Below are 27,068 nucleotides of genomic sequence, written 5' to 3'. Positions count from 1 at the left end.
ATCTTAAACACTTATAATAATAATAATAATAATAATGTGTTTAAGACTTTAAAATTGAATGAGTAAACTAAATGCTGTCTAGAAATTTTTTTCAGCCAGATAATAACTGCTTGTCAAAACAAAAACCTTCCACCCGGTATTGTGGAAGTGAGTAGTTTGAATAAATTTAAACAAGGGACAAATTATTAAAAGGGATGGACAAATAAAGTGATAAGATTTTTGTTCTTTTCTTTTGGCCAGTGCTGTATAACCTTGCTTTGTTACATAATTGTGCCACTACCAATGCTAATATTTTAAGTTATAAATTAATGACAATTAATACAACTTCATAAATATGATCATAACTTCCTAAAGCAGTGCATTTCACATTTCCCAATTTCATTCAAACTCATGCTAAGATAAAACTGGATTTCAACAGTAATTGTACTCCTCTCCTCTATAACCACATAAACCTCTGAAGCAAATGGCATTTTTTTTTTTTTTATAAGTGAGGCTTAGAATGTGATGCTTGGAAAACTTTCACATTATTGCTGCATTAGTAGCTGTGGGAGAGTTGCCTAAGGTAACCTATATATTGAACTGTCATGTTCCCAATTGAGAAATGAAAAACAAAATTACAATGTAATTTCCACTATCAAATCCTTAAAATAAATAAATAAGTAATAATAAAAAAAATGGGGTGCAATTAGCACAGTGGCTACGACACTGGACCACAAATATCCCCATCCCCATTGGGATTCGGTCCCAGGGTCGAATCCCAATGGGGAAAGCGAAGAAGAAAAGAAAAAAATTGCGAAAGTTGCTTCATTAGACCTCCTAACTCCCCAAGGTCGAAGTTATGGCCAAGGCAGAGAGTGGCGCCATTTGGTGTTGCTCCCATAACTACCACCCTCCACAGGATGTCAAAGCTATTTCTCATCTTTGTCCACCACTGTAGGTATGCTCATCATATGCTCATCATGCTAGCATATTATGAAGTAACAAAGCTAGAGACAGACACGACGATGTACAGGATGACCCTACACACCAAGTCAAGAAGAACCTGATAGCTCCTGCAATCTTGGAAAAAATCAAACAGGATGTGAGCAGTCAACTACAAAAAAAACAATGAATACGGACACAATGAAACCAGAACTGGAGGAGGAACAGCAAGTATCAGAATTACAACCTGAAGCAGCTTAAGTGGAAACAGAGGAGATTGCGATATCCAGAATATAAGAGTGGAAGAAAGCTCTAGCAGAATTTGAGGGAATGGATCCCACAAAGACCCACACCATATCCAAGCAGAGAGAAAACAGAATCCTGTGGCAAGTCACAGACCACTTCAATAAACAAATAATACCAGATTATCTCAACAACAATGAAGTCACTCTAGACACCATCAGCACAGCAATTTACTGTGCTGCTGTAGCAGCACCAGGATAAATGGAAAGGAAGACAGAGACCAACACAACATGATATGCAAAGACAAGGAACCACCAACTTGAGAAAGAAGGCCACAGCAAAAGACAAAAGAGATAAGAGTGAAGATAGGCCAGCTAACCCAATACCAATGGGGTAACAGAAGTAAGAAACTGACCAGAAAAGTGAAGGACATCCTCAAGAAAAACAACATCCATAGCAAACATGAGCCCTATAACCAGAGGATCGAAGAACACCTTGACATCCTCAAGCAGAAACTCCTGGCACTCAGCAAGAGACTTCACTGTAACATGGAGTGTGCCCAGAGAAAAAAAAGAGACAACAGGATATTTGATGAAAACCAGAGAGCCTTCTACAGGAAAATTGGACAAGAAGAGAAGTAAGGCAATGGAAAATACCCCCCCCCCACAAGTATAAAGTATTCAAGTTCTGGGGAAAACTGTGGAGCAGTGAAGTAAGCCATAATGGCTATACTTCCTGTATAGATCTAGAAAGGAAGAAAACCAAGAATGTACACGAGGTCACAGAATGGGAGATTTGAGAGGAAGTTGTACAACAGTTGATCAGGAAGTCCCACAACTGCCGAACTCCAGGCACAGATAACATTCACACCTACTGATACAAGAGGTTCAGCTGCATATACACACAGGCACATAGCGGAGCAGTTCACCCAGATAATAATGCATCTTGACACAATCCCAGACTCTCTGACTCAAGGAATCACTTACCTGAAGATTAAGGACAAATACACCACAGACCCAGGAAAATACAGACCAAATACCTGTCTCCCAACAATGTACAAGGTCCTGACCAGCTGCATAACTAAAAGATATCAGAACACTTGTAGAGCCAGAAAACCATAGCCAAGCAGCATAAGGGATGTAAGCAGATGAACAGAGGATGCAAGAAACAATTGACCATTGATGCTGCAGTTGTGGAGCAGGTCTACAAGAAGTACTGCAACCTGTACATGGCCTACATCGACTACCACAAGGCCTTCGATTCTGTGCCCCATATCTGGAGATCTACAAAGTCAACCTGACATTGACACACTTCCTAAAAACAACCATGGCAAACTGAAGGACCGCCAACAAGGTTGACAACATCACGACCAGATCTGCCTTACTGAGAAATACCATCAGAGATTGAGAAGCCTGCTAAAATCAAAGCTGAGTGGCAGGAACGTAGTCACAGCCATAAACACTTATGCAGTCCCAGTACTATCACACTCCTTCATGGCCACAAACTAGACCAACACTGCACTGGAGGAGATTACAAGATCAACCAGGATAATGATGACCAAGAGTTGCCAACACCACCCAACATCGGCCATCGAGACTGACCATAGCCCAAAGGATTGAGAGGATTCACTGACCTCATTGAACAAGAGAATCAGACAATTAAGAACCTGAGGGATTACCTCTAGGACTGCAAAACCATAAGAAAGATAAACAAATGGTACACGACACCTCAACAAGGAGACCATACTCACACAGACAGAAAGATGGGCAATCAAAACACTCTATGGCAGATACTACAATGATCTCCATCCAGACTATGGATAAGATGACTTAGAATTATTGGCTCATGAAAGGAAGGCTCTTTCTCAAGATTAAAGGATTCAACATTCACCATCCAAGACCAGGTAATCAACACCAGGGCAGAAGCAATGTGCGTCACCTATTACTCGAGGTTGCAAAGGACCCTGGATTAACAGATGACACACGTCATCAATGCCACCTAGCCTCAGAAACGATCCAGCACATGACTGCAGGTTGCAGGGTGATCACTCAGATGGAGTATACTCATAGACACAACCAGGTGGCCAGGATAATACATCAGAAACTAGTACGAAAATACCAGCTGATCAAAGAAAGTGTACTGTATTACAATTACAAGCCTCAGGCCATACTAGGATAGTCAGTGAGTAGAGACATCTATTCACCGACTATTCTGGGACCATGCCATAATAACAAACACCGATGAGCCAAAACATTATGACCAGCAAGTCGTTATGCAAATTGAAGCAACTGCAGGTGAACTACAGAACGTGCGGGTCAGGACAAGGTATAAAAAACACCTGATACTGAGGTATCAGGTGTTTACTCTTGTTCTTTCGATGGGAAAGGGCAGCGGACTTCAGCAAGTTTGACAAAGGCCAAATTGTAATGGCCAGACGATTGGGTCAGAGCATATCTGAAACGGCATGGCTGGTGGGGTGCTCATGGTCAGCCATGGTTAGTACCTACCGAAAGTGGTCCGAGGAAGGAAAACCAAACGACCACGGCTCATCGATGCTTGAGGTGAGAGAAGGCTTTCCTGGATGGTACATGGTAACAGAAGAGCAACTGTGGTGCAACTCACCAGTAATTGGAATGCTGGTGACAGGAGTAATGTGTCACAAACACAGTACATCGAACCATGCTGAAAATGGGGCTGCATAGCTGCAGGCTGCTCCGAGTGCCCATGCTAACCACAGTTAACCAGCGACAGCGCCTACAATGGGAACGCGAACATCGAAACTGGACCTTGAGTGATTGGAAGAAGGTTGTGTGGTCCGATGAATCACGTTTCCTGTTGCACCATGTGGACGCCCAAGTAAGTGTGTGTCATTTACCTGGGGAAGTGATGGCACCTGGATGCACCATGGGACAAAAACAAGCCGGTGGCGGCAGTGTCATACTTTGGGTGATGTTCTATTGAGATATTCTGGGTCCAGTCATCCATGTGCCGGGCACTCTGATGTCTACCACCTACCTAAACATCATTGCTGACCAGGTACACCCTTTCATGGCAATGGTCTTCCACTCTGGCAGTGCCATCTTTCAGTAGGATAATGTGCCATGCCACACTGCCTGGATTGTTTGAGACCGGTTTGTGGAACATAAGGAAGACTTCCAGGTATTGCCCTCTGCTCCAAATTCCCAGACATCAATCCCATCGAGCATCTGTGGTTGGTGTTGGAACAGCAACTGATCTGCGGCATCTCAACCACGGATCTTTACAGGAGTTAAAGGATCTGCTGGTTACATGTTGGTACCAGATAGCACATTTAGAAATCTTGTAGCGTCCATGCTGGGTACAAGTTGTTTTGGCTGAATGTGGAGGACCAACATCATATTAGGTAGGTGGTCATGTTTTAGCTCATTGGTGTAGATGATGATGATCCTGGACATACTCTCCTCAACAATAATGATTTTGCTCCTCCTACTAATGATTTTGCAGGTGGTAGATGACTTTCATCAACCGGTGAAATACCACCACTTTGCTTATTGAAGGCTTGAAGTGGTGAAACCCATGTTTAGTCTCTAGAGCAAAGTTTCCGGCATCCCCCTCCCCCCATACTTCTCCTTCAACCCATGCACGGTACTAAGTACTATAGGTTTTGATACCTTTCGTGTTTGGGGTTTTCATAAAAAAAAAAAAAAAACAAGCAAGAAATGGCTACCTACCTGATCGACATAGTGGTGCCCAACACCATCAACCTCCAGAAAACATGCAAGGAAAAGATCAAGAAATACTCACACCTATATACCGCATTTCTAAGACAGGAAGTCAAAGAAATACGGTATATGGAACAAGTAATGACCATTCTGATCATTGTGTATGGTGCAAAGTTTCTTATGTAGCATATGAACCTAGCAACAATGGGCCTCCTAGAGAATACTTAAGTGGAACTCCAGAAAGCCGCAATCCTGAACACCTGTGGGATAGTAAGAGAGTTCCTCAATCAACAGTAACAACAATAATTTAACCCCAGGGGCTCACATCTGGTGAGTATGGGCTTGGCACACCCAGGGTCCTCAGCTGGATATCATCATTCTTCTCTTTCTTGGTGATTTCCTTCTACTTCTCTCTCTCTCTCACTCACACACACACACACACACACACACACACACACACACACACACACACACACACACACACACACACACACACACACACAAGGTAACTCAGAAATTTTTTTTGGCTGGTGCTGCATAAGCCTCAGGCTTCCTTGCACCATATGGCTAATAATAACAATAATAATAATAACAGTAATTACACACAGCCAACCACCTCATGCACCAGTATCCACCACGGGGCAGAAAAAAATCCCACAAAAAAAAAAAAAAAAAAAAATTTGACATTGGCTTCATGGAGCCGAAGGTGGATCCGTGAATAACATCATGTGAAATGAAAAAATACAATTTAAGCTTAATAAAATCAGTTTTATTTTTCGGTATTTTCATTTACAATCAACAATAAAGGTTTGTGGTAACTTTCACTGACTTTGGTGCTTTCTTGCTTTTCTACATTAGATTTGTGATTTTGTCAAAACTTTGCACACGTTTAGTTGATGTAACTTTCGGCATCATCACAACTTAACTAAATGAAACACAACTGCACTGCTCGACAAATGCAAAGTAACTGAATGAAGTAGTTACTTTAACGAGTTGTTCAACTCTCAAAAACTAAAAATCCAATTTGAAATCTAGTTATATATCCTTGTAGAGCTCTCAAAGAGCAACAATTTTGTTGCTCAATTGTATGCAACTTGTTGCATCACTGCACGCAACAAGTACAAACCATGCCAATATCTACAGCCCAGCATTCAAAGTTATATTGTGAAAGAAAGAAAGGGAAATTAGACAGAAATGTGAATCTATGAGTCTCTCTCTTGAGTTCCACCACCGATTTTGGTGCTTGCTTTTTCAACGTTAGATTTGTGATTTTGTCAAAATCTTTGAACACATTTAGTTGATGTAACTTTTGGCATCGTCACAACTTAACTAATGAAACACAACTGCACTGCTCGACAAATGCGAAGTAACTGAATGACATAGTTACTTTAATGAATAACTTAAACAATGCTGCCTTTGCAAAAAATTTCCTAATTCAGAGTTTAGTTGTATACTAATATGATGCATTTGCACTAATTTGCATGTAGTCTAATTCTCTTGCAGCCCAAGGCATAAGCACTTAATGCATCTTAATCTTAATTGATCTGATACACCATCAGGCATCTCTCATATTGTGGAGTTATACTTCATAACTGTTTTGCCATCATTAAATCACTTGAGTACCTACCTACCTACCCACCGAAGAAGGGCCAAATAGCCCTGAAACAGTGCCGTCTCGGTGGTGGTATCCGCTACGAATAAGTAACAACGGTCTTTTTCCTTTTGTGAAGCGTTACTCATTCGAAGTAGTGCAATATCATGGCAACTCATTATGGAGGTATTCACAATATGAGATATAATTTAAACGATGCCACCTTTGCAAAAAATTTGCTAATTCAGAGTTTAGCTGTGTACTAATATGATGCGTTTGCACTAACTTGTACGTAGTTTAACAAATTGTTCAACTCTCGAAAACTAAAAACCCGATTTGAAATCTAGTTATATATCCTTGTAGAGCTCTCAAATGGCAACAATTTTGTTGCTTACTGTTTATGTCTAACATTTATAGTTTTCAAGATATTGTGAAAACAAACTTGAAAATGCTCGAATTTTTCAACTCTCTCAAACTTTGCATCGCTATTACTTGGGAACCATAAGAGCTACATCAAAACTATTTATAGATGTAAAAACTACATTTCCTACTGAACTATTTTGTTGCTTACTGTTTATGTCTATCTATCATAGTTTAGAAGTTATTGAGAGTGAAATTAACCAAGGTGCAACAGCAAATGACCAAAATGTGAACTTTTCAGTTTTTTCGAAAAAAATTATATTAAATATAATTTTAATTACGATGGGATCTATCCAGTTATATTAAAGGAGGCAGCAAAGGAAGTATGCAAACCCCTAGCCATAATTATGAGAGCTTCTTTGGACTCAGGGGAGGTACCCATAGACTGGAGATGTGCAAATGTAACCCCAATTCACAAAGGAGGATCAAAGGCTGACACAAGTAATTATAGACCTGTTAGTTTAACTTCTGTTCCAGGTAAATTAATGGAGGCACTGGTTAAAGAAGCACTGCAGGATCATCTAGACAAGAATTCAGTTATAGCTCAGACGCAGCATGGTTTTGTTAAGGGCAGGTCTTGCCTGACCAATTTGATTGGATACTATGATGTAGTCACAAAAGAACTGGATGCAGGGAATAACTTTGATATTATATATTTGGATCTTAGAAAGGCTTTTGATACTGTTGCACATGGAAGACTGCTGCACAAATTGGAGCAGTGTGGCATTGGAGGCAAATTGCTGCTATGGATAAGGGGATGGTTGAGTGGCAGAAGACAGAGAGTGGTAATCAATGGACACTGCTCAACTTGGACTAATGTTATTAGTGGAGTTCCTCAAGGTTCAGTGTTGGGTCCGTTGTTGTTTTCGGTGTTTATGAATGATATTGATGATGGTATATCAAGTTTAATGTCCAAGTTTGCAGATGATACAAAGGTTGGCAGGGTCGTTAAGGACACTACTGACGCTATGCTGTTGCAACAGGATCTGGAAAGGTTGAACAGATGGGCTGAGAGGTGGCAAATGAAGTTTAACATTGACAAATGTAAAGTACTACATATGGGAAACAGTAACCCCAGAGCAACGTATCAACTCTGCGGTACTACACTGACAGTGGTGGAGAATGAAAAGGACCTGGGGGTGATTGTGCAGGCAGATATGAAGTTCTCTGAGCAGTGCAGACGAGCTGCAAGAGTAGCTCATGGTGTCTTGTCAATGATATACAGGAATTTTTCTAGCAGGGATAAGGAGGTGATTATTCCCTTGTATAAGGCAATGGTTAGGCCACATCTTGAGTACTGTATACAGGTCTGGAGGCCTCATTTCAAGAAGGATGTAGAGCTGCTGGAACGGGTACAGAGAAGGGCAACAAGATTAGTGAATGGAACAAAGGGTTGCTCTTACGAAGAAAGGCTTAAGTTTTGCAAATTGCAGAGTCTGGAGACTAGGCACCGGCGAGGTGATCTGATAGAGGTGTATAAGGCTTTGAATGGTTTTAGCATGCTAAATGCCAATGGGATTCTTCATCTTTCTCAGAATAATCACCTCAGAGGGCATAAATTCAAATTGAGGAAGGACGGATGTCGGATAGATGTGCGGAAATTTGCCTTTGGCCAGCGGGTGGTTGGTTGGTGGAACCGACTTCCATCATTTGTTGTTGAAGTTGATAGCCTAAACAAATTTAAAGCTCAACTGGACAGGTATTTCGAACGAACGGAGGAGTGAAATGGGAGTGGGGTTTTTTTTTTTTTTTTTGGCTGATGCTGCATAAGCTTGCTTTCTTGCATCATATGCCTCTACTAATGCTAATGCTAATGCTAATATCAAAATTTCTAATTTTTTCTTGCATATTCATCGACAGCATTATATACCCGACAAAATAAGTACAGTATAAATTGTTTATACTAGTGTCTATTAGTTTCGGAGATATAACAGCGGTTAGATGTTTCACTTTTTTGTGACAGCCTGAGCGCCGTCAAACGTCAAAAAAAAAAAAAAAGAAAAAAGGAGAAAAAGTTTTATAATAAAAAAATTTGAAAAAAAGGAAAAAAAACTCCCTTCAAGATTATGTGATATACAATTTGAATAATAGTAGCTATCATTTGATTAGAAACAACTAATGAGAAACAGGTGGCACAGAGTTTCATTCACAGAAGAAAATGCACCAGGGTAAACTATGGCAAAGTTTCCTAAGGATGAATAAAAATTACAGTAAAAAAACAACAGCAATCACAATGCATATCTTTGGACTAATTTGCAGATCATTATTTTCTTAGTGGCATTTTCACACAGTGTCAGATTTTTGAATGTCAGAATTATAAAGTTTTATTGTATTTATAATTTGAGACAGCTAATTTTAAGAAACTTACCTTACTGTTTCATTACTTAAATTGAAAGCTACAGTTCTATTGGCAAGAATATTTCCATGATAAACAAGTGAATCTGCCAACTTGGCTATGAATACCAAAAAAACTGGAACTGCAAAACCAGATACTAATGCAGAGAGACATCCAAAAATAATAAGAATCCTGTCCATTACTGTAGCATACTGAAACTGTTAAAAATAATATATATATATATATCTTATAGTAAATGAATTAATATTAAAAAAAAGAAAATGTAAAAGTATAAATAAATTATAAAAGTAATGAAGTTAAAAAGAAATATTTATAACGTAATTGCTTTATGTTTTTTTTTTATCTTTAACAAAATATATACAATAACAAAGATAACTTAAGAAGTTTCCTGTATATGATCAGTACATACTACAAATATAAGAACTCGGTTAAATAACAAAGCAACCTGTATCGAGTTCTCTATTCAACATATAGTTAATCCAGTAGTAGTGGTGGGTAAGCTGACAGGTGACAATCAAAAATAACACCACATTAACCATTAATCAATTATTAAAAATCTGAATTTTTTTACCTTCCTAAATATAATAAAACTTTTACTGCAATAGTTTCTGAAGAAACGTTTTGTGGTTTCTGTAAAAAATTTAATGTAAAAACCCATCAGTTTAGCGGCCACTGTCTTTGCAGCTATTTGGTTTTTTCTTGAAGAATAGAATGATGTTGGACACACACCAACACTGTGTTTGTTTAAAGTTACAGGTTACTTGTTTTAACTGTCCCACTATATTCAATAAACATTTACAATCTTATCCTAGCTGTTTTTGAAACGTTTATTATTGTTTCCACAGAGTAAAGACAATTACACAAAACCCAATAATCTCTCCAGATGGCTGCCATGCCATACTGTGGGAAGAAAGATAATAGTTTCAAATTTCAAGTACTGTGAAGTGCACCAAATTTGAAATAAACCTAAAAATGGAAGTAGCTAATAGTAGCTAATATATATGTTTTTAATACTATTTGTATACATAATAAACAGAAATAAATGTGCAGGACTTACTTAACAAGCACAGGGCAATGTTGAAAACAAGTCACAAGTTAGGGTTAAATTTGAAACTGTCAAATATACGATGAGAGCTTTGTCAATTAATTCAGGCCTGGAGTGGTAATGCAAGGTTCATGAAGTAGAACTTTTCTCAGTGTGGTCTGTGCTTGTTAACAGGAGAGATTGCTTCTGCAGGGATGGAATACACTTAAAAAAAGATGGAATACACTTAAAGAAAGGGTGCAAGAATATTTGCAGATACTATCGAGGCAGTGTTAGGTGGGTTGGAAAACTGCTCGAATGGAGGATGAGGGGTTACACAGAATAATAGATTAATAATAGCTGCAGGCAAAAGTTAAAACAATTCTTGCACTGCTTCTATTGGAACAAGCAGTAGCCTGGTAAGCAATGTGCCAAAGATTTCAAGGGCTGCTAGGATTCACATGAAACAACTAAATATATGGGCTGCATTACAGTAACTAAGATAAGGACAGGTGCAAAATTTGCCTTTAGCCAACGGGTGGTTAATTGCTGGAATAAACTTCCATCTGTCATTGTGGAAGTTGATAGGTTAAATAAATTTAAGCAGGAACTGGACAGGCATTTGCAGGGAATGGTGTGATTTTTTTTTTTCTTTTTGGTTGATGCTGCATAAGCTCATACACTTGCTTTCTTGCATCACATGACCCTACTTTTTTTTTTTTTTTTTTTGTTAGTTATTGGCGTAGCGGCTTCTGTGGCCATAATACACCTTCCAAGGTTTTTTCAGTACTCTGATCCAAGCCCGAGGCAGGATTCGAACCCACGACCTTTTGGTTGCCAGGCAGGCACTTTACCCACCCGGCTAGACCAGTCGACATGCCACTACTACTACTACTACTACTACTTGCATGTACACCAATGCTAGGAGCATAGTAAATAAATTTGATGAATTTGAAGTGCAGTGCTGTTTGTTTGTTTGTTATTTGGTTTTTAGGAGCATTAGCAACTAAGGCCATATTGCTCCGTTGAAGTGCTGGTCAAGACTGAAAAGGTGGACACTGTTGGGATATCAGAGATGTGGTGTTAGTCAGATATAAGAGATGAAGAATTTGAATATGGGGACACAATGTATACAGAAAGGGTGATACTAATAATTACAGACCTTAGTTTAACTTCTGTTATAAGGAAAATAATGGAGTTGCTGTTTAAAGAAGTAATGCAGGGTCATCTATACAGTTATAGACTGCAGACACAGCATGAATTTGTTAAGATGAAATCTTGTCTGACCAATCTGATTGGATACTACAATGTGGTCACAAAGGAACTGGATGCAAAAAAGAATTCTGATATCATATACTTGGATTTCAGGGAAGCTTTTAATACCGTTGCACATAAAAGACTGCTGTACAAATTGGCACAGTGTGGTATTAATGGCAAGTTGCTGCTATAGATAAAGAGACGGTTGAGTGGGAGAAGACAGAGAGTGGTAATCAATATACACTGCTCTTAGTGAAATTCCCCAGGGTTTGGTGTTGGGCCCATTGTTGTTTTTGTATTTATCAATGATACTGATGAAAGCATATCAGGCTTAATGTACAAGTTTGCAGATGATACAAAGGGTTACTAATGACAGTAATGATGGTATGCTACTGCAAACAGGATCTAGAAAAGTTAGCAGATGGGCTGAGAAATGGCAACTGAAGTTTAACATTGCCAAATGCAAAGTACTGCATATGGACAGCAGTAACCCAAGAGTAATGTACCAACTGTGTGGTCACGATAGTGAAAAATGAAAGCGACCTAAGGATAATTGTGCAATCAGATAAGAAGTTCTCTGAGCAGTGCAAACAGGCTGCCTAATATTACAGGATTACTACTATATTTAACATCACTCATATACCACATGAAATTAATAATATATTTTATTAAGCAATCACCTAACCCACTATATATTAAGGTGACACTTCAGGCATCTTGCCAATACCCATCATCAGACCATGCTGCTGACTGATTCCTACCTGCCGATGCTGCCAGAAACCTGAAGTGCATCCAGATGCGAGAATCCTGATGTGCATAACTTAATGTTTAGTGGTTTAGTAATTGCTTAATAAACTATACTAGCTGTACCCATTGCAAAAATTTTGCAATTGGTAGCAGAGTTTTTCTCTAGCTGTCCTAAAGAAATGTAGTCCATGTTTTGTCGCGAGCAGGTAAGCCAGTACACATCAAATCCTTTCTCATTTCTGTAAAATAAAACTATTCTCTCTTTTAAGATAGGCAGCACTAGTAGAGAAAATTGGCTTGTTCTGTAAAGTAAAACTATTCAGAATTTTTATATTTTCCCATGTTTCTGCACACCTAGGAAGAAATATCTTCAATTTGCAACCAAATCAGTTAGGCCTATCGTATGCAACGGCTACGGCTAGCTGTACCCATCGTGAAAATTTTGCAATTGGTAGCAGAGGTTTTCTCTAGCTGTCCTAAAGAAATGTAGTACCCATGTAGTATCAATATATATGTGTAAATGTATTCAGGATCGGTCTTTCAAAACAATCCTGAATACTTCTGCAGAAACACGAAAAGGCGTGTTTCTTCTTTGCCGCAAGGTACGTTCAACAGGACCAGTCAGAGTAGCAATTACTATTCAAAATTACTATTTTTTCTTTTGCGGACACGTCTTCCACATTTTGTTCTTGACATACTTCTAAATCCTTAAATTACTTACCTTAAATAACCTCAAAACGAAAAACAAATAAATTCGAAGTTGATAAGGATAACGATAAAATGATGAGTTCCGAATATATTAAATGTAACAATTGGCAATGAGTATATGAGTGCATGCGCAACGTGTGGACATGCTGTGATGGAATCCTAATGATTAGTTCTTTCTTTTAAGGTAGACAGTGCTAGTTGTTGTTGGAGTGGGATTTATTGGCACAAGGGATGCTATGACCATATTGCACCTGTTACTTTGGAGTGTTTGTCAATGACAGTGCTAGTAGCAAATTTCGCAATTGGTAGCAGAGTTTTATTATTATTATTTGGTTTGGTTTTTTTTTCGGAACAGAGGACACAATTGTGTGAACATGCAAACTGTTAATCAGTTAAATAGTTAAAGTGCAAATGTTTAATCAGAAAATAATGCCTTATCAACTTAGACAACTGTTTAACAGTCAATGTCTTCCTGTGGGAGACGTTGACTGTTATTAATGGGATTATTAATTTCACATGGTATACGAGTGGTATTAAATATAGTAATAATCTTAGAGGTAATTATCTCATTGTATAAGGCAATGGTCAAGCCACGTCTTCAGTACTGTATACAGGTCTGGAGGCCTCGTTTTAGGAAGGCTGTAGAGCTGCTGGAACAAGTACAGAGAAAAGCAATAAGACTGGCGAGAGGGAAATAAAGGGGTGCTCTGACCAAGGGTAGCTTCAGTTCTGCAAATTTCAGCGCATGGAGACTAGGCACCTGTGAAGTGATCTGATTGAGATGTTTAAGGCATTGAATGGATTGAGCAACCTCAAAGCTAATAAACAGAATTCTTCCTCTTGCTCAGACCACACACAAGAGAGCACAAATTCAAATTGAGGACAGATGGTTGAAAAATAGATGCACAGAAGTTTGCCTTTAGCCAGCAGGTGGCTGATTTCTGGAACAAAATTTCATCTGTTGTTATGGAAGCTGATAGCTTAAATAAATTCAAGAAAAAACTAGAGAAACTATTGGAGGCAATGAATAAGTGAATTGTGAGGTGTCATTTTCGTATTTTGTTTGTTTTTTTTTTATTTTGGCTGATGCTGTCTAAGAATGCTTTCTTGCATCATTTGCCATTGCTAATGTGCATGTTTGAAATTTCCCACACTTAACTGTCTTTTAAATTGGAAAATAGAAAAAAAATGAGACTGTTGTTTCTACTTTATGTCTGAAGCATTTTATTGCTTTCAGAAGAAATTTTTTTTCTGGAAAATAAAATGTGTTTTACATGATTTATCTAAAAGCATATTAAGCATATCTTAATTTTAAACATATCTTCAAATTTTGAAACTCAATACAATAAGTACTGCAATCCATTAAGAAAAGATGAAATATTGGCATTTTTTTGAGAGAAAACCCAAAACAACCTCAAAAATTTAAAGAGAAAGTTTGGCACCTGTATCGATGACCTACCACCACTTTTGCTACATTTTTGGTGCCATGACTGCTAAGATTAATGGTGAGGCAGGTCATAAACTGCAGGACTGTAATTATCCATGCTCAAAGTATAGTAATGATCCCCTCACAGCCTGTGGTGACTCTCTTATCTGAGTGAACAAATGAGGATAGTCCTCGAGAATAAGGATGGTGTGTCAGTATCTCCAAACCCTTTGTCTGCAGCAATTGTAGAACATCCTGATGGGATAAGATGGCACATTATCTTGCACAAAATGATGTATGTGCCAGCAGTTCATGCTGAATATAGTGCAATGGTAGATCACAACTAACAAGAACTGCAAGTAATATGTAACATTAATGGCGGCACTAGTAGCACAGTATATGGACAATCACAACCACACTGAAGGAGAAGAACAGGGTGTCGATTACTTTCAGTGTCCCTGATTTCATCATCAGATAAACATTTCTGCTTTACACAGTGCAATATCATATTTAATTAAAAAGAGGAAGCTTCCCATTAAAGAGGACGTTTTTTGTAAATTTTATGGAAAAATAATAAAAGTTAGCCAATATGGTAACTGTATAATGGAGCTTCTTCCCTTGCCTATACTTGGGGTAAGCCTGACATGAAATGTTTACACATTCATTCACAAACTACAGCTTTCATAAATGCAGACGGTTAATATACTTATAATAGTATAAATTCACTGGTTCGCAGTAATGAGTAATAATATCTCAACATGAGGCCACTTCTTAAAAGGTGCCTCCATAGCCAGGTGGGCAGGAGCAGCAGTGTGTAGCACGCTTTTTGATTAGACCAGGGTTCGGGCCCGTGCCCACCAAATACGGAGGATGCAGAAAGGTCAGGGAATGACTGCCGCATATCTCCGGAGCAATATGGCCTTAGTTGCTAATGCTCCTAAAAACCAAATAACAAATAAACTTCTTAAGAACTGAAAAAATTCATTCTGCTGTATTTCTTAACTTTCAATCTTTCAACGGTGAAAACTAAAATCCTGCAAAACTGCAGCTAGAGCAATGAATGATAATATTATGCAATTTCCCCAGAGGATGTTCATTTAATTTATAGAATAGTGAACAGAGCTTGCAATTATGTGCTTTTGAAAACTGTCAACTAAAGAGTAATCTTGTAACCTATTAGATAGTCAACGTTAAGAGATATCTGAACTCTGTGTTTTTCATTAAATTGCAGTAAAAGTTAATTCTTAAGAAATGTATTTGAAATCAATATGAAGGAATTATATCATATATGAAGGTATATGCTTTACCATACTCCAAGCTCAGGTTAGGTTTCTTCCAAGCATAGGAGCTAGAGTAGTGATGTCATCCTTATTCACATACAAAAACAAATCCACTCTCTATATTTTAATGTAAGTGGCAACTGCTTCCAGTGTTCTTGCACCCAGTCTGACTTTTATAACTATTTTCTTGAAAAAACATGGTAATACATTCTAGTTACAATAAAACTTCACTGATTTGGATTCTCTATAATTTTCGCTTCTTTTTTTTTAAGAATCTGTTTTATTTTATGCAGAACAGAGATTTTTCCTAAACAAGAACTTAATGAATACAATTCTGAACTTTTTCCAGAATGACTTTACAATCACTTTGTAAAAGAAGTAAAATCATTCTAAAGTAAAAATTAAATGCAAAAAATGTGTCATTTTTATTGTTAGATAATACTCCTGCACATCAGTCTGATGAAATTTTATCAAGCAATGATGGTAATAATGGCAATGATGGATGCAAAGAAAAACAGCAAAGAGTTCTTTACTTATGTAAACTCTAGAAGGAAGGGGATGAATCAGATTGGTCCACTTGATATCGATGGTTCAACTGTTGATGATCTTGCTCGGGTAGCTAACAAACTAAATGAATAATTTGTATCGACATTCACACATGAGGAGTTATTCAGCAAGGGGAATGCCAGACGTGTATTCAACTCTGGCAGTAAGCTAGATAATCTTGTAATAACTGAGAGTAAAGTGGAGGAGAAATTGTTGAAGAAAAACACAAGAAAGGCACCTGGGATGGATGGGATCTATCCAGTATTTAAAGGAGGCAGCAAAAGAAGTAAGCAAACCTTTACCCATAATTATGAGAGCTTCCTTGGACTCAGGGGAGGTACCCATAGACTGGAGATGTGCAAATGTGACTCAAATTCACAAAGGAGGATCAAAGGCTGACACAAGTAATTATAGACCTGTGAGTTTAACTTCTGTTCCAGGAAAATTAATGGAGGCACTGGTTAAAGAAGCACTGCAGGATCATCTAGACAAGACTTCAGTTATAGCTCGGACACAGCATGGTTTTGTTAAGGGGAAGTCTTGCCTGACCAATTTGATTGGATACTATGATGCAATCACAAAAGAGCTGGATGCAGGGAATAACTTTGATATTATATACTTGGATCTTAGAAAGGCTTTTGTACTGTTGCACATGGAAGACTGCTGCACAAATTGGAGCAGTGTGGCATTGGAGGCAAATTGCTGCTAGGGAATAACGAGTGGTTGAGGGGGAGAAGACAGAGAGTGGTAATCAATGGACACTGCTCATCGTGGACAATTGTTATTAGTGGAGTCCCTCAGGGTTCAGTGTTGGATCCATTATTGTTTTCTGTATTTATAAATAATATTGATGATGGTATATCAAGCTTAATGCCCAAGTTTGCAGATGATACAAAGGTTGGCAGGGTGGTTAAGGACACTACTGATGCTATGCTGCTGCAACAGGATCTGGAAAGGTTGAGAAGATGGGCTGAGAGGTGGCAAATGAAGTTTAACATTGACAAATATAAAGTACTACTTATGGGAAACAGCAACCCCAGAGCAACGTATCAACTCTGTGGTACTACGCTGACAGTGGTAGAGAATGTAAAGGACCTGGGGGTAATTGTGCAGGCAGATATGAAGTTCTCTGAGCAGTGCAGACGGGCTGCAAGAGTAGCTCATGGTGTCTTGTCAATGATATACAGGAATTTTTCTAGAAGGGATAAGGAGGTGATTATTCCCTTGTATAAGACAGTGGTCAGGCCACACCTTGAGTACTGTATATAGGTCTGGAGGCCTCATTTCAAGAAGGATGTAGAGCTGCTGGAACGAGTACAGAGAAGGGCAACAAGATTAGTGAATGGAACAAAGGGTTGCTCTTACGAAGGAAGGCTTAAGTTTTGAAAATTGCAGTGTCTGGAGACTAGGCACCAGCGAAGTAATCTGATAGAGGTGTATAACGCCTTGAATGGTTTGAGCATGCTCAATGCTGATGGGATTCTTCCTCTTGCTCAGAATAATCACCTGAGAGGGCATAAATTCAAATCGAGGAAAGACAGATGTAGGATAGATTTGCGGAAATTTGCCTTTAGCCAGCAGGTAGTTTGTTGGTAGAACAGACTTCCATCCCTTGTTGTGGAAGTTGATAGCCTAAATAAATTTAAGGCTCAGCTGGACAGGCATTTCGAACGAACAGAGGGGTAAAGTGGAAGGTTTTTTTTTTGGCTGATGCTGCATAAGCTTGCTTTCTTGCATCATATGCCTCTACTAATGCTAATGCTAATAATATGGGGAGTACAATGTGTACAGAAAGGATAGACAGGACAGAAAGGGAGGGGGTGTTATGCTGTTAATTAAGAAAAACATAAAATCAAAGGAAGTGCACCCAGTTAATATAGATGAACAGTGCTCTGTTGAGTCAGTTTGGTGTGAGATAAGCACTGCGAAAGGAAAAATAAGAGTAGGAGTGTGTTATAGGCCTAATGACTTGAATGAGTACAATGAACAATTGTACAGAGAAATAGAGTGGGCCAGTAAATCAGAATGTCTTATAATGGGGGATTTTAACTTCCCAGATATTGACTGGAACTTGTGGGTTGGGCACTCACACACTAGTCAGACTTTTGTGGAGTTATTGGATGATTGTTTTCTGCAGCAGCATGTTCGAGAGGCAACCAGAGAAAGTAACACTCTTGATCTGGTTATCAGCAGTGATCATTCGTGTATTAAGAATTTGCAGATAAAGGAACCACTAGGTGGCAGTGATCACAGTGTGCTGAAGTGGGATTTACTCAAAGAGGTAACTACCGTCAGGGGTAAAGGAAAGGGTTTTTGCTTCCGTAAAGGGGAGTACAGTGGTCTCAGACAGTTTTTAAATTCTGTACAGTGGGATCAACTGACGATGTTACAAACAGTAAATTCTAAGTGGGAAGCATTCAAAGAATTAATCGTGGAAGCTACTAGACTTTATATACCGATTAAGAAATATCGTTCAAGGTTTAGGCCTAAATGGTTATCAAATGAACTAATGAGACTCGTGACAGAGAAGAAAAATGCATGGGATGCATATAAATTATCAGGCGACGCAGAAGCCTGTAGCAGATATAAGCTAGTCTGTAATCAGGTCACAAAGGAGGTTCGGCAGGCAAAGGCGGATTACGAGAAATCTTTGGCAAAAGATGCTAAGAAAAACAGCAAGGATTTCTTTACTTATATAAACTCTAAAAGGAAGGGGATGAATATGATTGGACCACTTGACATCGATGGTTCGACTGTTGATGATCCTGCCCAGATAGCAAACAAACTGAATGAGTATTTTGCATCTACATTCACACGTGAGGAATTATTACAATTTGAAAATGGAAGAAGGTTATCAAATTGTAGCAGTGTGCTTAATGATTTTGTAATAACTGAGAGCAAAGTGGAGGAGAAATTGTTGAAGTTAAACATAAGAAAGGCACCTGGGGTGGATGGGATCTATCCAGTTATTTTAAAGGAGGCGGCAAAGCAACTAAGCAAACCCTTAGCCATAATTATGAGAGCATCCTTGGACTCAGGGGAGGTTCCCACGGACTGGAGATGTGCAAATGTGTCCCCAATTCACAAAGGTGGATCGAAGGGTGACACGAGTAATTACAGACCAGTTAGTTTAACTTCTGTTCCGGGTAAAATAATGGAGTCGCTGGTTAAAGATGCATTGCAGGATCATCTAGACAAGACTGCAGCGATAACTCAAACACAGCATGGGTTTGTTAAGGGAAAGTCTTGTCTGACAAATTTGATTGGTTATTATGATGTGGTCACAAAGGAACTGGATGCAAAAAATAATTTTGATATCATATACTTGGATTTCAGGAAAGCTTTTGACACTGTTGCGCATGGAAGACTACTGTACAAATTGGAGCAGAATGGTATTAAGGGTAAGTTGCTACAATGGATAAAAGGATGGTTAAGTGGGAGAAGACAGAGGGTGGTAATCAATGGGTGCTGCTCTTCGTGGACTAATGTTATTAGTGGAGTCCCACAGGGTTCGGTGTTGGGTCCACTGTTGTTTTGTGTATTTATCAATGATATTGATGAAGGTATATCAGGCTTAATGTCGAAGTTTGCAGATGACACAAAGGTTGGCAGGGTTGTTAATGACAGTAATGGCAGTGTGCTACTGCAACAGGATCTAGATAATTTGGGCAGATGGGCTAAGAAGTGGCAACTGAAGTTCAACCTTGACAAATGCAAAGTACTGCATATGGGTAGAAATAACCCCAGAGAAACGTACCAACTGTGTGGTACTACACTTAAGGTGGTAGAAAATGAAAAAGACCTGGGAGTAATTGTGCAGTCAGATATGAAGTTTTCTGAGCAGTGCAGACAGGCTGCTAGGGCGGGTCATGGGGTTTTGTCAATGATATATAGGAATTTTGCTAGCAGGGAAAAGGAGGTGATTGTCCCTCTGTATAAGGCAATGGTCAGGCCACGCCTTGAGTACTGCGTACAGGTCTGGAGGCCTCATTTTAGGAAGGATGTAGATTTGCTTGAGCGTGTACAGAGAAGAGCAACACGATTGGTGAGGGGAATGAAGGGATTCTCTTACCAAGAGAGGCTTAAGTTCTGCAAATTGCAGTGGCTGGAGACTAGGCACCTGCGCGGTGATCTGATTGAGGTCTATAAGGCCTTGAATGGGTTGAGCACGCTGAATTCTGATGGGATCCTTCCACTTGTTCAGATTACCAAACTACGGGGACATAAGTTCAAATTAAGAAAGGACAGATGTAGAATAGATGTGCGGAAATTTGCCTTTAGCCAGCGGGTGGTTAATTGCTGGAACAAACTTCCATCTGTCGTTGTAGAAGTTGATAGGTTAAATAAATTTAAGGAGGAACTGGACAGGCATTTGGAGGGAATGGTGTGATTTTTTTTTTTTTTTTTTTTTTTTTTGGCTGATGCTGCATAAGCTCCTACACTTGCTTTCTTGCATCATGTGCCACTACTACTACTACTACTACTACTACTACTAATATCATGTGCTTTTTCCTATCTCACAACACCACAATCCTCACTCAAACCACCTATTGATCAGACAGGCATGCTTAGCTGTAAACATTTACATTTAAGGAAATAATTAAAGAGAATCTGCTTTTTTTTTTACAATTCTGAGAAGAGAAAAGATAGTGACCAATGTTAAAAATTATAATATAAAATGTGCTAGTTACAAATGGGCTGCAAGTTGTAATGAAGTGAAATGGAGTACAGTAGTACATGCAAAGGAAAAGCTACTAAAATATGAAAATGTCTTTATTCATTTATGGAATAAAAGAGAGAGAGAGAGAAGGTCAAAATTTTTTGCAGTACAGTGGTGAAAAGGGCTATTAATTGAATTGGGCGATGTCATAATGTGACTAGATGATGAAATAGGAATAGCCTTCCAAGGAAAAACATTTGTAGATGAAGTGAAAAAAAAGAAGAAAGTAAAGAAGTTAAATTTCATGATCAAAACTTGTCCTGATACACTTATTAAATTTGCTAATTTAAACAAAGAATTAGAAAAATATGTTTATGCTCTAAGAGAAAGGAAGGATGAAACAACAATATGATCGGACCTTTACTTAATGGAAATTCCAATTTCTAAAAAAAAAAGAAAAAAAAAAGACAATATGATTGAGAAGGCACTATGGATATCTAATTAAATTACACTTACTGTAAAGTTACAGTAAAGTTAAATTTACATCACATTCTTCACAGTGATGTTAGTATGAAGAACTGTTACTCAGTCAGGTGTTAGGATCTAAGTGACCCATGCACATGCAATTTTAAAAAATTGAGAAAAAAAAAATTCAAAATTGTTCAGTTTTTGATGCCACTTTTATTTTCAATTTTTTTTTTTTACATAACTGTGAATTGTGAAAAATCCATTTTTTGATATTAAGAACATATATTTTTAATTTTTTTTTGAAAATAAAATTCCCTTTATACCTGTCAGGAAGCAAAACACAAATTGAAAACTCTGCATGCTTCAATGAATGCAATGCAATTGGACCCCAGCCTATCAATAACAAAAGAACTGCTGCATGAAACTTGAAGTATGCATGTCAACAGTTTGATTTCAGATGGCACTTCAATGTCACCAAGCTAGAGAGCATTACCAGTTAAAGGAAAGTACACATCAGTACAGCCAGATCACTGTCAATAATTTTATGTGACAAATGCCATTCAACATGTGCATACAATTAAGTTTAATTCTGAAATTTTCCTCATTATGTGATAATAAACAGAGATTTCTGGAATTTTCAGTGGAGAAATCAAAGAAAACATTTTCAAAAATGGCTGTTAGGAGTTCCAGCTTTGTGAAGGAAGTAGATGAAAAGCACAGATTGCTGAAGTATTGTCCAGGGTCTTATCAACCATGCACGACAGGACCAGAGTTAATAATTAACACAATTCAAGTTTATCATTTAGGAAAATCTTATTTATTTATGTTTTATTTCAACTCTTTCCATTCCAATCTTTCTTTAAATATAATTTTTTATAAAATTCTCTTTCTTTTCATCATATTTGTGTCACATACTCCCTAAACTAACATATCTAGGACTAATAGTAGGGGAATACTCCCCTACTATTAGTCCTTAATAGGGGAGATAAATTAATAAAGAACAGAATTTATAATTCTGTTCTTTAATTTATGAAGCATCTTTTGCATTTTCACCTTTTATGATTTTGTTCAAACTACAAACTTCCTTCTCTATTGAAATCCATACTGTATTTCACTTCATAGATATATTACAATACCTTAGACTTAAACAAACAGCTCCCATCTACACATCTGGAGCAATTGTTAAACAGCCTATGTGATAAGGTGTTGCATTATTTTATGATCCCCTTTTCTAATCTTCAGTTGTCTTTTTGTTTCACCAAGATGCACTTCCCCAGGAGAACACTCTATATATTAAAACCCTTTAGTATCTAGCCATCCACAATGGATCTTTATCTATAGCTATTTCCAATTCAAGAGAGAAAGAAATGTAGTTTCAAAATTCAGTAGCAACCAACTGTCATATTTAATCAGTTAAGTATAGGAAAAATAACACAACGGTGCCACATTTATCAAAAAAAAAACTGATTTCATCCATCTCTGTCTAATCTATCCATAAATTTATACAAACTTCCTAGTTCATTAGTTAATCATTAAATTCAGTTAATAACATTTTGACTAAAAGAAAATTGTCTTAAATCCAATCTATAATTTAAGCACTGTGCATTTAAAAATAATAATAAAATAAAACACTATTTAGTTTATTCAAACCTTTCAAAGCCTTAATCAGATCTCCACATGAGCATCTGGTCTGAAAATGCTAGAGCCAAAAGCAATATAAAACAAGAAGCAAAGTTCACTGTAACAGATATTATGTCATTGCCCCATGAATTATATGGTGAATGAACATAAGTAAAATTAGCAACTGGATTATGTTTTTTTAAAGATGTAGAAAATTCAATGCAATTAATAATCTTTCATTGGCAATAACTACAAATAGAGGTAAGCAGACAAAGTGCCAAAATCATGCTCTGTTGAACTTCAAGCAAGCAAGCAGCATTTACTTAATTGTGCATACTGTTTTTATTTTATTCAAAATTAATACCTTTCCCAATTTCCATAAACATAACTGTATAAAATTAGAAGTTTCATTATGTTAAGTTGGGAAAATTTGCAAAAGCTGACAGTTAGTAATCAAAATTTGGAAATGAGAAAGAAGCTGGCAATGGCAAAATACATGTTGTTGACAGTGTCCTATCAAGCATGCCACTAACACATTCTTTTACTGTAGGCTAGATTTATAAAAGAATTATCCACTACTCTCTCTCTCTCTCATGCAATTTGAATAGACACAAAATAAGTCAAAATAAGTAAATAAGACTTACCAATTTGAAATATGACACTGGTGGCAATTTACTTTCCTCCCTATGAAAACAAATCACTGTTTTAAAGCAGAATTTGAAACAATAAAATAATCACTAATTCTGAAAAACAAGGAAGTGAAAAAAGTCAGGCACATTAATATCAGTTTACTATTTTATCAATACTGTTTGTTTTTCAAGAAAAATGGCTCTTAAATAAAATGTTAAAGAAAAAAATGCTCTTAAATAAAATGTTAAAGAAAAAATTAAATTTTAATTTGTTGAAGAGAAATCTCACATCACGGCATTTTCTCCCATCTCTAAGCAGAACAATTAAATGCCATGAACGCAGTCATGGTGCCATTCTTATATGTGTGAGTGCACACGCTTCTTGATTAGACCGGGGTTCGAGCCCGCAACCACCAAATACGGAGGATGCAGAAAGGTCAGGGAATGACCACTGCATATCCCGGAGCAATATGGCCTTAGTTGCTAATGCTCCTAAAAACCAAATAACAAACAAACTTTGTGTGAATGTACTAAAACTAATTGGTATCACATGAGTTCCCTGCCTTTCACAGAAAGGAGTATAGGAAAATTTACTTTCTTGGGTGTTTCCAAAAAAATCAAGGCTTCTGGCACCTTTTGTATAATTAATAAACTCTCCACCACACAGTCTTCTAAAGTACTTTAATAAAATAGTTAGAAGGATGAGTACAATTCTGTCTGGCGTGAAGCAAGGCAGAATTGTATTCACTTTTATTAAAATTTTCTATCAGAAATTTGAATGAATTGCTGATTGAATTAGTAATGCAAACATTTTACAAAACAATAATGCAATCAGGCACTATAATCTGTTATAAGTTGTTGGCACTTTTACCAGCTGACATTTTGAACAGTAATGATTTAGCCATTTTGGTGTTTTGATCCTGTCAGCATTTCGAGGTGTAGGCATTTTGAGGTAATATTTTGAACCGTTACCATTTTGATCCTTTTGGTATTTCGAACCATTCATATTTTTATTTTCAGTATTTTTATCGTCAGTAATTTTAACTAAAGTTGGCTTCAAGACTTCTTAGGCCTGACACTGTCTCATCCAGCTGTATGATTTTGAACTACTCAGGTTGTACTTCTGAATCCATCTGCAAACAAGATGACAATATCATCAAAAAAGTTTACAGGTGACAAACCCTCTTATGAATAAAGGAAAAAAATTTAAATAGTTATTTGTAAAATACCAAGGTACCTAAGGCAGAACAGGTTGAGCCCATATAGTAAGAAAAAGTCACCCCAAGACCAGGGGAGGTGCTACATTAGGTGCCAACAACTGGCACCCTAGGCTAATCATGAAGTCAGCACCCCCAAAACTCCAAGGGAAGTATAGGCTGAGGTCAGTACTGCACCCTAAGCGACTGCCTAGTTGGCCTAATGATAGCACCAGCCCTGCCTAAGACTAGTATGGCTTCATTCAGTATGTTGTCAATTGTCCATACTTTATGAAGCAAGGCATAATTCATGAAGCCTATCTCTCCACAACTGTGTGATATGTGTAAGAACTGGTGGTCTCGTGAAGTCATCTCTTTACATATTGACTTATTAGTTATGTTTTCCTGATAATGTGAGGTCATCATAGAGTTGTTACCTCTCTAGGATTGGTTCAATCTTTAGCTTTGAGCACACCATATTTAGGATCCAAGTTTTATTGCAATTTCTCTTAGTCATATAACTGTGGAGAAAATATAAAATTTCTATTACATTTTGAAGTGAATATAATATTACTACATGTTATTATATTCATTCTGTGAATGTATGCAACTCCTGAAACTATCTAGTAGTTATGTCGTGTACCACAATGTTTTAAAGCAGGGGCCAATAACCTTTCCCACTAATATGAGCTACTTGAAAAATAGGCATGGTCATGAGATTGACCTATGATTCTTTTTTTTTTTTTCTTATTATTTCTTTTATTTCTTTCTTTATTTATTTATTTCATTTTTTTATTTTCTTTTTTATTTTTAATCACTTTTTTACAAGTGCATCTCTATTTTTAATAAAATATGCTAGTTGAAGAATAATTATAATATTTTTATTATAAAAGACATATTAGTCAAAAACAACTTCAGGGTTTTGTGGGAAGTAACTATAAAGGAATGATATCTGCATCGAGTGAAAAATAACTTGAAAAATCAATTGGGCTCAGCTATTATTTTAAATAATTTCATCAATTGGACTTGGTGAAACTCGACGAAACATCTTCATTAATGGAACTGTTAATTTTTATTTATTTATTTTTATGTCTGTAAGTATAGGTTAAAAATAATGCCATTAACTATTTCTGAACTTTTAAGACTAGTAACATGCAGCAGCAACTTTTAAAAATAAATCCAAATAAATATCCAAGGTGCTTATCCTTATTACTGCCATTATCTTTGAAGTTGTTACAACAAAAAATTTTAGAAAATAATATTCTCAAATCATTTATAAATTCATAATATTTAAGGGGGATGTAGCTTTAAGCTATGAAAATTTCAAACTATGATACAAGTTAGTACTCCGCATCACGTTAGTATATTGCTGAAATATTTCAAGCAAACAGTTTTCATGTTGGGCATCATTAAAAAAACATCTCATAGGGTAAACTGCTTCACAAAAGGTTGTCTACTCTTATGCCTCAAATAAATAACAGTTCCCCAATAGAGAAATCGATTGTTATCTATTTTCAGTAAGTAAGGTATTTAGTGTTAGTATTAGCAAATTATGCAAGCAAGTAAGCTTATACAGCAACAGAAAAAAAAAAAAAAAAAAAAACAACCCTTCCCATTTCACCTATCCATCACCACCAACAGTTTGTCTAGTTTTTCCTTGAATTCATTCATGCTACCACTTACACAACAATAAATGGAAGTTTGTTCCAGCAATCAACCACAACCCGATGGCTAAAGGCAAACTTCCACGCATCTATTCTGCAACCATCCTTCCTCGATTTGAATTTATGCCTCCTTGATGTTTGTAATTTGAGCAAGAAGAAGGATCCCATTAAACTTGCTCAATCGATTCAAAGCCTTAAACACCTCAATCAGATCACCTTGCAGATGCCTGTTTTCCAAATGCTGCAATTTGCAGAACTGAAGCCTTTCTTGGTAAGAGCACCCCTTTGTTCCCCTCACTAATCTCATTGCCCTTCTCTGTACCCATTTCAGGAGTTCTAATTCCTTCCTAAAATGAGGCCTCCAGGCCCGTACGAAGTACTCAAGATGTGTCCTGACCATTGCCTTATACAGTGGGATAATCACCTCCTTATCTCTGCTATCCTTCATTATAACTGAGCTATAATTTTCAGTGCAGGAAAGCCTCTTCACAAGAAACTTGTATTTAGGATAGTGTTAACACAACAATATAAGCAGAAAATTACATTTACTAGACCCAAGCCCAAGTTTCAAAAATACAGGAATGAGGATTAATTCTAATTACTCTTTACAC

At 37.3% G+C, this 27,068-nt stretch overlaps 1 protein-coding gene across 1 annotated transcript in view; it reads right to left on the bottom strand.

Moving 5' to 3' along the window:
* Positions 1 to 27,068, bottom strand: part of LOC150090694 (ATP-dependent translocase ABCB1-like) — a 382,558-nt gene that overhangs the window by 312,061 nt on the left and 43,429 nt on the right. The window contains exon 2 of the mRNA XM_090369148.1: positions 9,245 to 9,429. Coding sequence (XP_090225274.1) covers positions 9,245 to 9,429 — 185 coding nt within the window. The remainder of the gene's footprint in view (positions 1 to 9,244; positions 9,430 to 27,068) is intronic.

The sequence above is a fragment of the Mastigoproctus giganteus genome, chromosome 1 (assembly GCF_048544385.1).
Source record: "Mastigoproctus giganteus isolate SK-2022 chromosome 1, ASM4854438v1, whole genome shotgun sequence".
NCBI lineage: Eukaryota > Metazoa > Arthropoda > Arachnida > Uropygi > Thelyphonidae > Mastigoproctus > Mastigoproctus giganteus.
The sequence above is the reverse complement of the archived record's forward strand: the minus strand, read 5'-3'. Positions and strand labels throughout refer to the sequence as shown.